At 53.3% G+C, this 13,178-nt stretch overlaps 7 protein-coding genes across 7 annotated transcripts; 3 read left to right on the top strand and 4 right to left on the bottom strand.

The window, feature by feature from the left end:
- Window positions 1-122: 122 nt before the first annotated feature.
- PpBr36_02421 (uncharacterized protein) lies at window positions 123-1,643 on the top strand (the record flags this gene model as incomplete). Its single annotated transcript, XM_029889603.1, has 1 exon — window positions 123-1,643. The coding sequence occupies one exon, from the start codon at window positions 123-125 to the stop codon at window positions 1,641-1,643; it is 1,521 nt and encodes a 506-aa protein (XP_029753183.1).
- On the bottom strand, window positions 398-1,259 carry PpBr36_02422 (uncharacterized protein; the record flags this gene model as incomplete). Its single annotated transcript, XM_029889604.1, has 2 exons — window positions 398-890; window positions 913-1,259. 2 exons carry the CDS (start codon window positions 1,257-1,259, stop codon window positions 398-400), a joined length of 840 nt encoding a protein of 279 aa, XP_029753180.1.
- A 280-nt stretch (window positions 1,644-1,923) lies between the features above and the next one.
- Window positions 1,924-4,891, bottom strand: PpBr36_02420 (uncharacterized protein; the record flags this gene model as incomplete). Its single annotated transcript, XM_029889602.1, has 3 exons — window positions 1,924-3,061; window positions 3,127-3,283; window positions 3,340-4,891. 3 exons carry the CDS (start codon window positions 4,889-4,891, stop codon window positions 1,924-1,926), a joined length of 2,847 nt encoding a protein of 948 aa, XP_029753182.1.
- A 320-nt stretch (window positions 4,892-5,211) lies between these two features.
- On the top strand, window positions 5,212-8,999 carry PpBr36_02419 (uncharacterized protein; the record flags this gene model as incomplete). The annotated part of the gene is made up of 7 exons (XM_029889601.1): window positions 5,212-5,398; window positions 5,504-5,643; window positions 5,764-5,899; window positions 6,032-6,059; window positions 6,650-6,810; window positions 7,015-7,426; window positions 7,487-8,999. The coding sequence occupies 7 exons, from the start codon at window positions 5,212-5,214 to the stop codon at window positions 8,997-8,999; spliced, it is 2,577 nt and encodes an 858-aa protein (XP_029754020.1).
- Window positions 9,000-9,638: 639 nt separating this feature from the next.
- On the bottom strand, window positions 9,639-10,447 carry PpBr36_02418 (uncharacterized protein; the record flags this gene model as incomplete). Its single annotated transcript, XM_029889600.1, has 2 exons — window positions 9,639-9,949; window positions 10,075-10,447. 2 exons carry the CDS (start codon window positions 10,445-10,447, stop codon window positions 9,639-9,641), a joined length of 684 nt encoding a protein of 227 aa, XP_029753307.1.
- Window positions 10,448-11,422: 975 nt separating this feature from the next.
- PpBr36_02417 (uncharacterized protein) lies at window positions 11,423-11,929 on the top strand (the record flags this gene model as incomplete). Its single annotated transcript, XM_029889599.1, has 1 exon — window positions 11,423-11,929. The coding sequence occupies one exon, from the start codon at window positions 11,423-11,425 to the stop codon at window positions 11,927-11,929; it is 507 nt and encodes a 168-aa protein (XP_029754022.1).
- A 225-nt stretch (window positions 11,930-12,154) lies between these two features.
- On the bottom strand, window positions 12,155-12,973 carry PpBr36_02416 (uncharacterized protein; the record flags this gene model as incomplete). The annotated part of the gene is made up of 3 exons (XM_029889598.1): window positions 12,155-12,179; window positions 12,241-12,740; window positions 12,920-12,973. 3 exons carry the CDS (start codon window positions 12,971-12,973, stop codon window positions 12,155-12,157), a joined length of 579 nt encoding a protein of 192 aa, XP_029754023.1.
- Between the last annotated feature and the right edge of the window lie 205 nt (window positions 12,974-13,178).

The following is a 13,178-nucleotide window of genomic DNA, read 5'->3' as shown; positions in this document are numbered from 1 at the left end:
TAGTTCCTACAGACGACTAAACCTGTCCATTCTCATTGTGTTGTCATTTTTCAGGCGCAGAATCTCATCAAGCGAACCGACCACTCCCGACAACAAGAGAACGAGGAGAACCAGCGCAGTTCATGTCGCGGTCATCGACTTGGAATCGCAAGAAATACGGTCGTGAGGCATCGGAACCAATGGAGGAATCTGATGCGATACTCCTCAACAAAACGAACAATGACGGTGCCCGCCTGTGCAGGACCCAAACCAAAGTCACGCCCGCAAGACGGCGGCGACGCTCCGCCCGTCCCAACGCCCGCAGACAACCAATGTTGGAGTGGGACGATCCTAATCTCAACCCTGGCTTGGAGGACTTGAGACCGCCGTCTTCGCAGTCGGAAGAGGAAGACGAAGATTATAAAGGGGTGCCTGGCCTTGGACGTCGGACTGCGGCGAGGAACTCATGGGGTCGATATTTGGTGCAGTCGGCACGGCAGTCGGCGAACCACACGATGAGGCGGGAGGAAACGGCAGACTCGGTGCAGATGTGGAGCCGGGACCAAATACCGAGTGGCAATCCGAGGAGGATCATCAACCATGGACGCCCGGCAGGCGAGTCGTCGAGCACGGCCTCGGCACCCTCTACTGCGAAGGAGGAGAAGTTGAAGCAAAGCATAGGCAAGATAGAGGATCGGGTCAAGATTCTCAAGGGCCGGGAGGCGAACTGGAAGCGAGCCGAGGCGGGCGCTATGCAACACCTCGCCGGAACGATAGAGGCGTGGCACGCCCAGGACCCAACCATCGGGCTGGCAAGTATGCAAGCCCTGCCGCACAACACGCCCACGTGTGCGAGGCTGCTGCTCTGGATGACCCGGAGCATCAAGAAGAAGGAAACCGCCGGCCGGGAGCTAAAGCCCGTGCAGGACGAACTCGCCAGGGCGCAGCATCACGCTGGGGTGCTGAGGAGGGAGATCGAACTGGTGGAGGCGAGTCCGTGGAGAAACTTGCTCGCTGGCGCGACGGGTGTTGCTGATCCCGAGATAGCCGAGGCCGAGCGGTATGCGGAGTGGGCATACCAGCAGACGCTGCGAGGAGATACCGGTGTCGAGTCGATGCAGTCTTACGAAGGCGCTGTCCGGCACCCGGATCCAACGGCTTCTGAAGCCGTTGTTCTGGACGCCGTTTCGAACAAGAATGGAGATGGGCAATCTCCACCGCTGGTGAACCCGGTGAGGATTGTCGGCGGGACACGGCCGCCACCCCCATGTTCCATCCATCTTGACCGGCGGTGGAATCCATCCCTAGGCCCGCCCCGCTTTGATCTGCCGGTGAATCCGTCTCCCCCGGGCGTTTGTCCTGATCAGCAATTGAATACATACCAAGGGAACACTCGTTCTGACCAGCGACTGGAATCCAATTCAACGAAGAGGAAGCGAGAGAGCGAAAGGCAGCACAGCCATGGTGACGGTGATCGCTGGCTGGGCGGCACGGGAGGCCCCGACGCGTCGAGTGATAGAGAAAGCAAGAGGAGAAAGATGGGGGAGGAGATGGATGTATACCTAGCCAGTGAGTTGGACAAGATATATAGAGAGAGCGCGGCTTGGAAGGCTGGCTTTCTGAATTGGGTCGTGGTTAAAGCCAGGCTCCTTCTTTTTGAGTAGAGTTTGAACCTGACTTTATTTTTGCCTTTTCATCTTTCTTGCTTCCCTCTGTTTTGTCTTGGTTGCTCGCCATCGTCACCAGTAGACTAAAGTGTGACCGCAGAACCATCTAACATGTGCAGAATATAATGAACCATCACCGGGAAAACGTATAAGCTCCCAAGCAGCCATCTTGATCATTGTCACTGATATGTAAAACGTGAATCGAATCTTTGTCTATACTGCTGGCCTTTATAACAACCATGACATCATCTCTTGCTCTCTATCCCACCTCCATCTTTCAGCCCTTGTCAGCACCCTGGCCCCGATCAACAGGCGGCGCACCAACCAACCAGCCAACACCACTGACGAGCGAACCAAGCGCCGCCTCCCTCAGCTGGTCCCGCTTCCTTGCCCGCGGGTGATCCGCCGAGTCGGCAGTTCCGTCATGCAGTGAGCCTATGGAGCTGGCGAGCGACGAGTCATTGTGGTCGGTCGAGGACCTGGCCGCTTGCTGCCCGGACCGCTTCAGGCTTGACAGGGCGGAGAAGTTCCTCGAGGCTGCACGCGCGGTGGCGCGGGACAAGTCGAAGAGCGACAGCGGACTTTCTTCTGTCTGGTTGCTCCGCGCCGCGGACGAGAAGCTGGTGGGCTGTGATCGTGTGGTGGTGTTGGAGGCGGCAGTGGCCGAGTACCCACCCGGCATGGTGGTCAAATCCCCCTTGTCGTCCCACGCATTCTCAGATTCTGCCTCGGCGCGCACGGCCACGTCGAGCTCCTCCTCGCAGCGACGGAAGGTGTTCAAGATCTCCTGTAGGGTGGAGGCTGGGGCTATGCGGAGCGCCGTAGAGAGACACTCGATGCGCTGCTCCAAGTGTCGAATCTCTGGGTTGCTGGAGGTGTTGCCGATGTGTGTTGGTCGCAGTGTCTTTGCCGTGCGCCGGTACTTGCCGGCCTGGAGGGCCGCTTTCCAAGACCATTCATCCACTATGGCATCCTTGCCAGCTGCCGGGGATGCTATGGACGCTAGCCGGTTCACGACGTACGAGTATGCCGTCTCAAAGTCATCTTCGGTCAAGGCCGCATCCACGCACATTGCCGTGATGCGCTTCTCTGCCATAGATCGCTCGATTGGCTTTAGCTCTGGCGTTAGAATCGACTGGCCGTGCTGGTCGCGGACGGTCAGACCCGCTTCAACCATGTGATTGCCCAGGTCAATCAGACCTTGAATGTTGGTGTAGCTCTTTGGATTTTGTTCGAGGACCCTGGCGATAATAGAGATGGGGTCGGGATGTACGCGCATCACGACTGGCGTGAACGGCTCACCCTGCTTCAAGACTAGTCTGTAGTCGCTCAGAGAGTGGGTGGCTTTGAGGAGTGCTTCTAGCCTCTGGGCAGCCGGTGTTGACATTTTTATTGTTTTAGGGAAAGCATTGATGCTTTTGGATGTTAGGTTGATCTTTGTCTGAGTATTGATGGACTTGGTGTCGTGGAGTAAACATACATGTCATTACACTTCTTCAATCCACCCCTTGTCCTGTTGGGGTTGGAAGCATTGTCGTATGCGTTCATGGCCGCAGCAAATATCGTGTCCTGAAGCGCTTTCTGTGGTATTGGCGCATCTGGCGAGTCTTCATATAACGACCGCGCAAGAGAATACCCTGTAGTGTGATTGTTAGTACATTTCGATGGATTTGCCATCAATGGGAGTCCATACTGGTGTTGTTTAGAAGGCCTTTGAGAATTTCAATTTCGAGAAACTCCCTATTCACCCGGCCAAAAACTCCGCACCCATCGACAGAAGACGGTGCGCCGTACTCTTCTGCCCCCCAGTCGCGAAGCCATGATATTTCGTTCCTCGCTCGGATCCAATACTTGTCGTCTGATTTCAGGGCGTTGCCGCCACAAACCGCATGTATGAGTTTCATTGCCTCTGCCTTTTGATCACGCTCATTTTGCATCAAACAAAGGTCGGCAGCCCGCTTAATAGTGCATGGGCTGCCCGCTCTGGTTAAAATATAAGCGCTGAGGCACGTTGCGTAGAGAAGCTGTACCGGAGCCGAGGCAGGCTTCGTAAGCGGGTTCGCTTCGTCAAGGAGATCCCCGCGAAGATGCTCCGCGTTTTTCGGAGCCATTATGCCGTCCCTGCAGCTTTCAAGAAGGTCTTTCGGCATGGGTGACAGTAATGATGCGGCGGTGGGCAGAGGTGGTGCAGGATCCTCATCAAGAAGTGACATGATTTTTTCTACTATACCGTGAACGCCCTCCAATGCATCCACCGATGCTTCTGGGACGACATAAGCCGAGGCCAGCGCAGCCCGCGCATACCTGCGTTCCATGTACTGTTGCTCTTCCTCCTCCAGCCATGCTGTACCCTCATAGGCGCCAAGGTCTGCATCCCCTGGACCGTCCCACTGTTCTATAGCGCTGACTGCGACCTTCCAGGATCCAGAGGCCTGGCTGACGATCCATTGAAGAACCTCCTCCCATCCTGGGCAGAGTTCATCTGGTTTCGCCAGCTGTTCCTGATCTCCCTTGGGTATGAGGCCGTGTTGTCGACTTGTCCACCTGGAGTCGTTGTAGAGCCAGGGGCTGACCAGGCCTCGCAGATCCCTGCCTACGGATGCGTACTGCTGGTCGTCCTTGGAAACGCCGGTCTGAGAAAGGAGGAGCCTAGCGGCTACACGGTCGGGAAGGCGTTCAAACTCGGCAAGAGTGTGAGGGACAGGATCGCCAAGATAGTATTCGCAATTGCGCCTCAAGAGCGGCGTGAGGACTGAAATAAACCATGTTCTTAGGTATGGGGAATGGTCCATGAAGGGGGCAAACAGCCACGGGATCTCGTTCAGTAGTCCAGCCTCCTCATCGACCCGGTATGCGCGCCGGAGGAGAAAGAGCGACAGGTGGTCTTCAGGATCGATCTCGGCCGGCGCATCCTCCCAAGACAGCTTGAGCAGCTGAAGCTTTTTAGCCTTCTTTACGGCCTGCTCGTCCGATAGCCCTTCTATATGGGGTGCATCGAACTCGACGGAGCTGCGGTCAGGGTCGTCTGGAGAGGGGTACTGGCCAGATTCGATTTGTGCCACCAAGTCGACATACTCGGCGCTCCGTACGGTTTCGGGAAGATATGTAAGAATAATGCGCAGTAGCAACTCCTTGCGCAGTATCTGGTCATGCAACGATGCCAGGTATGACAGGGCGGGAATATCGGCTTTGGCAGCTAGGTGGGCAGCCAGCAGGACAATATGGGGCGCCGAAGGGACCGACATGTTGCCTGCCTTTTAGAGGTACTTTTCATGGCGCTCAGAGCTCTGTATGGATGAAAAATCGCCTTGTCATGAGCTTCGCATGTCTGCAGCGTCTTTTATTGATTTCGGGTTCACTAAGAGAGGTTAATTCCGGACTTGATGTACGGGATCCTATTCGGCACATAAGCTTTGTCGTGGTAGTACGTAGCTTGGTGTTATCCATCGGGCCAGTTCCCAAAGCACCAAAGTGGCATGCAATCAATCATCGACGTGGGGCGGTTGACAAAAAAGTGTGGCTAGTGATCGAGCTTTGGTTGTGGCGCAGACGGGCACGCACATTCATGGCCACCCCTGACGTCGCTAGTCTGGTGGCCTTAGGATGGAAATCGGCGGCGCGAGGCAAGCTCCGCCCAATTCACGGTCCCCGAAGCCGTAACTTGACTGCCGACCTCTTGTCAATCGCAACCTCACCACGCCACATCAATCCGCTAGCCTCTCCCAATCGCTGCAGGGAGCTTCACAACACTTGTCATGGCGTCAGGATACGGCCTTACCGGGGGTAGGTGACCAGCTCAAGGGTCAATTGACTCCCGAATGTGTGCTCGAGCTCGGCAATTGACGACAACAAACCAGGTCCCTCCCGCTGCTTCCCCTTCTGGCAGGAATTGCTCGCCTGCTACGTCGTCAACACTTCCGGCGAGGATGACTCGGGCAAGAAGAAGTGTGCCCCGGCCCTTGAGGACTACTACGAGTGCCTTCACCACAAGAAAGAGGTGCGCAGCGACAGCTTCCTCATCCTCCTTCGATGCACAATGGATCCTTGTGCACAGTTCTTATCCAGTCTGGATTGTCATACGCCAAATACACGGGATTGCTAACATCAGTCTGGATAGCGTGCGCGCGTCGAGGCCCTCCAGCTGGCATACCGCAGGGCGGAGCATGCCAACCCGAGGGAAGATCCGCCAACGGCAGGGCAGATACGGAATCTCGGTTTAATAGGAAAGGAGGAAGACACGAAGAAGGTGCTCGGTCGATGAGCAGGAGGATTTTATTACTACGGAGCTGTGGGTAGGGAGCCATCCTGAACAAGTTTTGCTCCCGTGTACATTCTAAAAAGAACTGTTGACACGCAATTCCGATGGAGCATTCTTTTACACGCAGACATGTTTTGGGCTGTTCTCGTTCGCTGGTATGACAACAAAGTCTGGTGGAGTATCGTGCTACAGGTCAAAGTGTAGCGTCGCGCCTGTTTGCTTGTTATTGGGGGTTCTGTTTGTTTTGTTATCAAGCAAGCTGCGGCGTTGGTGTTAACCATCAACGCAGGGTCCCAACCCAAGCGGGTTATGCGTGAAATTCACTTTGGCCTCACCTTTCAGCAAGTGGAAATTTTATCTGCAAGACATATTTCAGCAGGAGTGTTCGCATTTTGGGGCCTATGACGAGCTCGACTTGCTCCGATTGCAGCTTGAGCTGAGTATAGGCGGCAGACTCGTTCCTTCCTCCTCAGACCACGAGCCAAAAATCTCCCACTTTGTTTCCCATTTTTCGCGCAAAACTGCCCAAAATCCAGACTTTTTTAACCCTCGGTCTGTTCCAAGACACGCTGCTTTTGACATTTCTTCCCTCAGGTCACTTGTAGACTTCTATCATCAGCTCTACGCTTCAGCATTCGAGCCAATACTGCCCTTAGTTCCCAGCCCACGTCGTTGGCTTTGATGCAGTCTTTCTAATGCCTTCTTTTCGGGGTATTGAAATCTCCCTCGTCACTATCACAGATAGTAGTTCGGCATGCCTGCCGGAGTTCCCGCACCCTGATGGATCTTCGTTCAGGCTAGATCGACTTGCTGAGCCCGATGACAAGAAACTTGCAAGGTCCGCTAGCCGGTCTTGTGCCCCCAAATCTAACCCTCGAATTTCGGTCTATGTACCATCCCAACCAAGTGAGTGTCTGCTGACGTCTTACCCCGCCGTTGCAGAGCAATATCAGGATGGCTCGTTGGGGGCGGCCAAGTGATGAGGTCGACGCTGCTCGGCCGCTTTTTGGTAGTCACCGAATATCTCGTTCCTCACTTGGTTCCATCTAATATCACATTTCCAGCTGCTTCTACTCGACATTTAATATGACCACTGACCAAACTGGGCAGACACCAAGTTCTTCTTTGACTACCGAGTCACCAAAATACCCCCACCTACACCCGAAGCCGCAGAAACAAAATACCTTTTCTTCAAGGTCTTCATCAACGGTCGTCATATCGTCGCCTGGGGCATTGATCTCCGTAAAGTCACCAGCGGCTCAGCCTACCGAGCTCTGTACGGACCTGGCAGGTATTACCAAAATTTCTCTGAAGACGGCAAGACTGTCATGACGCAGCCCGGCATCGAGGCGAGGTACTTCTGGTTCCTGTCTGATGTTGGATCTTTGAGCCACAATGGCAGTATCAAATCTGTTGCCAATGATGGCGGACTCATTGAGGTCCAGGTCTTTAGGGCCAAGGGAAGAACAGGCCGTACACCCATTCTGGATCCGTATCGCAGTCAGGACAGGTACGGTGTTGGGTAAGAACTTTCCCTAGACAACCCATTTTGATGTGTCTCTCTAGCTGACCTATTTTCAAGCGTCTTGAGTGACGGCCTGGTGGACAGACCAGAGGAGGCAGCTTATTACGACTACCATCTCTATGACCCTAAAGAAGCCCCATTTGCAACCTTTGACTTCCATTACCGTTCGTGGCACAACTTGAAACAATTACACATCATCCCACATGATGAGCTCAAAGCTTTTACATCAAATTCCGAGGATACATTCGGCTCCGCTGATCTTGAATCTGCAAAGTTTGTTTGGGAAGAGTTAGAGGAGTTTGGGGGCGGCATCCACAAGGAGCGCCAACAAACACACAATCAGCATTCCCGAAGCAGCTCCGCCCCTAGAGCATCAACCTATATGCTTATCGAAGAGGACAGCGGTTTGTTTGATTATACTCAAGCTCATGGTCCCGCTACCTCGACAGTGAGAAGAAGGAATAGTTTTGGTGCCAGAAACTATCAACTAAACAGCCCGCCGCAGCTGGAGCCGCCCACCGCAGGATCTTTTAGTGACCGAATTCCTCAACCTAGCAAGAGACTACGTGATAGTGCAGCTTGCGACTTTCTCCTGCGCCGTCCGTTACCGGAGCTTCCTCCGCCCGACCTAACGGGCGACCTCGATCCCCGAACATCCCGTGGTTCGATAGTGACATCGAGAAGATCATCTGTCTCTTCTCGAGCACCCTCTATCACTCCATCACTGCTCCCCTATATTGATGGGGAATCTTTTGTTTCCGAGAGCTTCGAAATTGGTGTAGCAAAAGGAGTGGAGCTTTCGCAGATGAAGGAGAAGGAAGACAAGCTCTGGCGCCGATGGTCGCGCAAGACGACAGCTATAGCATTGCCTGCAGAATGGTTGTCTTCCAGGTCCAAAACGTCAACGTCAACAGGCCAGAGGGCGTTTAATGACTTCAAAACCCAAGAGACGGGAAAACTGGCCAAAAACCCCGATGTTTCTGGGTCTGATTATGACACCATTTCTATCGCATCATCTACCGATTTCTACCAACCCGACTGCCAAGGATATCTTGGTTCGAGCGTAGTACCGCGAGACCCCAAAGGTGGTATGCTCGGTGAAGAGGAACAATTTCAAATGGCACTGACACCAGTGCAGGAGGAACGTCGACGCCGGGATATAGACACCGCTGGTGCAGGCAAAGTCAGTCCCAAAGCGAAGCAACTGCTCGGAGATGAGCTGGATTTCTCCTCAAATTTTGCGCTATCTTCCAAGAATCGAAGAGCCAATCCTTCCATTCACTCCTTCGGTACCTTGAGCGTATCGGAGTCAGAGTGGGCTGCTAGCTCACTGTCGGCCTCTGAGAGTATGATACGTCAGCGTCAGCCTAGTACAAGCTTCCTCACCAAGATTTGGAGCCCGCGCTCTAAGAATCGCACCACAAGCAGCAAGTCATCACCTGTCGAAAGACCGAGTGGAGGTGCAGACGGGTCGCTCAAGGAACTAAAAAGGAGCGGTTTCGGGGCAAGCGGCTCTAGTCTTGTAGTTGGGCTTGGGGGACATGTGGAGCCTGGTAATACTTGGATTTGAAAGGGATCAGAAATTCGCCGATTGTGTGTGTCGGTACTTTTTTGGGTTCTGAGAAAGGTTTTAAAGGTCACGGCCGCCCTGAAAGAGTGACGCCATCTCCGTATCTGAAGTCTGAGGGCTTTACCGGTCTGGTCTGCAGTATATGTGCCATGTGTGATTAAAGACATCTCTAAATGGCGGTCCGAGATATTTGTGCAAGTTTGTCAGGCTACATCTGTGTCTAAGATTTTATTGCCCTCGTTGCCAAAGGTCAAATGGAGCTCGTTTAAGCCTTACAACTATTTGTTTAACGGAATCGGGCACATGGCAAAATTAAATTGTTCTGAGCCGCGAAGAGACCATGATCATCATTGAAAACGCTACAACTGGTTGATAACGTTTGCAGTATGTATTGCTGACTTACAGTCGTCTCCAAAAGAGCATCGTGTTGCTCCCGTCTCAAATCCCTCATATCATCACATTGTCAAGAACAAACCATGCATAGAATTAAGTGCGTACCTGAGAGTTGCTCTAAAGGACTGCCTTGTGGACATGAGACAAGATGGGCAACCCAACTCAAACCCCCCAAATCCACCAATTCCATCCTATCACACCGCGCAAGCCTCGAAACTCTAAATCGCCCCATAATAGCTGACCAGCTTACTGATAGTCTTCCGGGAACCCCCTATCCTCCCACTCTTTGAACGACATGCCCTTGGCCGCGCCGGGCATACGCGCCACCAGCGGCACCTCGGCGTCGGCCGGCTCGCCCGTCACTTCGGCCCGGTGGATTAGCTTCACATGCGTCAGCCGCTCGAAGCCCATGCGCTCGTACAGCCCGAATCCAGACTGGGAAGCCTCCGTATACACGGGCACCTGCAGCTGCTCCGCGAGGTTGACGCCCCACTGCACCAAAAGGGACCCGATGCCGCGCCGCTGGTGCTGGGGATCCACAGCCACGGCAGCAAGGTCTGACTTCGGTTAGAGATGATTCCGTAACATGATATGTTTGTACACACACACACACACACACACACATATATATATATATATATATATATATATATATATATATATATATACATGTAAAACTTACAAACATGCCGCCGCTTCCCAAAAAACCTCACCCGCAGATCCCACGTGGCCCCCAGCACCGCCTCGCACCGCGCCTTTTCCTCGCCCTCCAACCATGGGATGCCCGCTGGCCGCTCGAACCCGTCGCCCGGCTTCCAAAAAACGTCCCAACTGGCCATGCCGACGATCCTGCCCGTGTCCGTGTCGACGCACTTGACATGGTGGCCCGTCCGATCTTGGTTCCACCACGCTACCGTACCCTTGCGGTGCGCCTCGCGGTCCACACCGCGCGGGTAAAGGAACCGCATGATAGGCTCGTCACGGAATGCGTCGAAATGCACGTTGTAAACATCTTCTATGTCGCCCACCAGGGCTGGTAACACGGCCAAAGGCATTCCGGGGGCGGCTAAGTTGGGGGACTTTGATGAGGATGTAAAAAGTGTACTGGACCGCTGATTATTGTGGCGTTGCAATGCTATGTGACGTTAATCCGTGTACAATCTTCGAGCGTAACAGAGTGAAGACTTGCGGCATTAACAAAAAGGGATCGAGCCACTTGATGAGTTAGGACCTGTTCCAATTATTAATACGTGCTTGCTCGCCCTCGGGATTTTATCAACCCCTCACGTGGGCTCCGATTTCACCCGCCGGTAGTATTTGAGGACTTTTATATGGGGTAGTTTCCCGCTTTTTATCATGGCTGGTGCTCAAATGTACCGTACTTGGCGAGCTGGTCCGTTTCAAAGCAGATAGTGCAGTTCCAAGTTTCATTCCAGTGGGTATGGTCGTATGTGACTGCTGAGTGATTGAATACTGCCAAAGTAGGTAGTTGTATCATGTAGGGAGGTCGAAGTGACAGGTAGGTGTGCAACGGTACACAAATTTGAATTCGGTATAACAGTACCACTTATGGCCGCTATTCGCTTATTTGAACAATGCCAAGGAGAATCCATAATATCTTTCTGATTTATTTCCTCATCTGTGTGGGTCGCAATGACGAAGTTTTTGTTCGTCGAAACGGACATATGGAGACGAGGATGGCTAGTTGAGTTGCAAGTGAGATAAAAGGAATTATGGATGGACAGAAACGGTTTGCTCGATGTCGTCTTTGGCGATCAGCGTAATATGGATGGTGGTAGTATACGCGGACCACGAACTGCTTGCACGTGACCGCTTCGTCATGATTAGTGATTTTTACTTGATTCGCCCCTCAGTCGACTTTCCCAATAGGATAACTCCAACAAAAACGATGAACAACCGCTGCAATCTTCAGTCGACCATTCAACTCGTATAATATCCTCAGTACTATAGTCCTCGAAAGCCAAACACGAAGTCTAACAAGGCCCTTACGGATCTCTTATACTGTCAAAATGGCAGACCCTTTCGAAGATGTCATGAACCTTGAAGAGCAGTTCTATCAAGAAGGTTATCAGCAAGGAGTGGCAGATGGCGCCAAGGCTGGGAAGATGGAAGGAAGAGGGCTCGGTCTCGAGAAAGGGTATGAGAAGTTCATGGAGAGCGGGAGGTTATATGGCAGGTCCCTGGTTTGGGCCAGCCGCCTCCCGCAAGCCCAGGCAGAATCGGGAGCGCGGGAGAGCGAGGAAATACAGCCGCATTCGTCTCAGCTTCCTCTGCTGTCAGAAAATCCAAGGCTCAAGAAAAACATAGTGACTCTGCACGCCCTGGTCGAGCCCGAAACCCTTGCGACAGAAAACTCGGATGAGGCCGTCAATGATTTCGACGACAGGATCAAAAGGGCACAGGGCAAGGCAAGGATAATAGAGCGGATGTCGGGAGATCAGGTGCCCCAAGTTGCGGACAGGGAATTCAGGTCAAACTTGGCAAGCAATGTCAGCAGAGGAAATTCAGAAGTGTGAGGTGATGGATGGTGGACAGACAAACCTAGGAGTAAAAGCATATTCGCCATACTACCAGCTGTCAAGGATCAAGTGGCCATCATTCAATACCCACTTGCGCATGACAGAGAGAAGAATAAGCACAAAAGATCAGAATTGAACACAAGGAACCTTTTTTCAGAAGCCAAATCTATGCTGCCTGATTCTGTTATATACAACCGCAAATGCTCTCCCAAAGCCGACTGCTCACTTGAAAGATCTCGATGTGTACCTGCAAGGATGTCAGTATGATTTAAGGGTATATCAAGATCTTCCGAGGACATGAAACTTACTCTTCAGAATATGACGGCTCAGAGACCTCGTACTTGTGCACATCCCACTTGCCACTGACCAGACTCTCACCGGCCGGGGTTGGAGGCAGACCGTTGACGAACACATCCAATGCGGCGCCCTTACCGTTCTTCTCAAAGAAAGCAGCTAGCCCGCTGTTGCCAGCCTCCTTGGCCTGGACGAGAGCCTTCTCGCCGGCCTCGCCTATAAGCTCGGCCTTGGGGGCGGCCGCGTTGCCTACGGTCAGGAGCGCGACGGTGTCGGCCTGCTTGACGACCGACAGGGCAGGGTAGTTGCGGCGGTGGTCACGCTTCCAGTATGGGTTGTCGGCGATGTCACCGGCAGGCAGCGTGACGGGGTCGTCGTAGGCCGTCGGGTCGTTGGAGCCCGGGGCCGGGTAGCGGAAATGCGGGTTCAACGGCACGCCGTTGGAGCGGTTCGGGTCGATTGCGAGAGATCTGCGGAGCTTCTCCCAGAGTCCGGTCGATTGAAGGGTTTGTTTCTGGATTGTGAACAAGCAGGGGCGGGGTCAGCATCCGTTTGTACTATTTGCAAATGGCTGGGAAGTAGTCATCACGCAGGTGGGCGGCCTAGGGCAGGTCAAAGTCGAGTGGAATCACAGTCTGGTCGCAGGCTGCACGTCGCTCGCCAATTGAATCGCATTGAGCAGCTCGGACATACCGTTGCGATGTTCATCACGCCGCCGGCAGCCTTGGCTGCCGCTTGAGACGCCATTGTGGAATAATCTTTTGTAGGTGAGGCTGTAGAGGTACTTGGCGCTGCTGGTTTTCCAAGGCGTCCAACGATGATGGAAAGATGGATCACGAATTGAAGCACGCTGAGAGGTTGTCTGTCCGCCGGGGTTTAGCCGGTGCTTGCCAACAGGTGTATTAAAAAAGCAAGACCCACTTGACCTGAGCTCTAGCCATCAGAATTCAAA

The sequence above is a fragment of the Pyricularia pennisetigena genome, chromosome 3, assembly GCF_004337985.1.
Source record: "Pyricularia pennisetigena strain Br36 chromosome 3, whole genome shotgun sequence".
NCBI classification, from domain to species: Eukaryota; Fungi; Ascomycota; class Sordariomycetes; order Magnaporthales; family Pyriculariaceae; genus Pyricularia; species Pyricularia pennisetigena.
The sequence above is the reverse complement of the archived record's forward strand: the minus strand, read 5'-3'. Positions and strand labels throughout refer to the sequence as shown.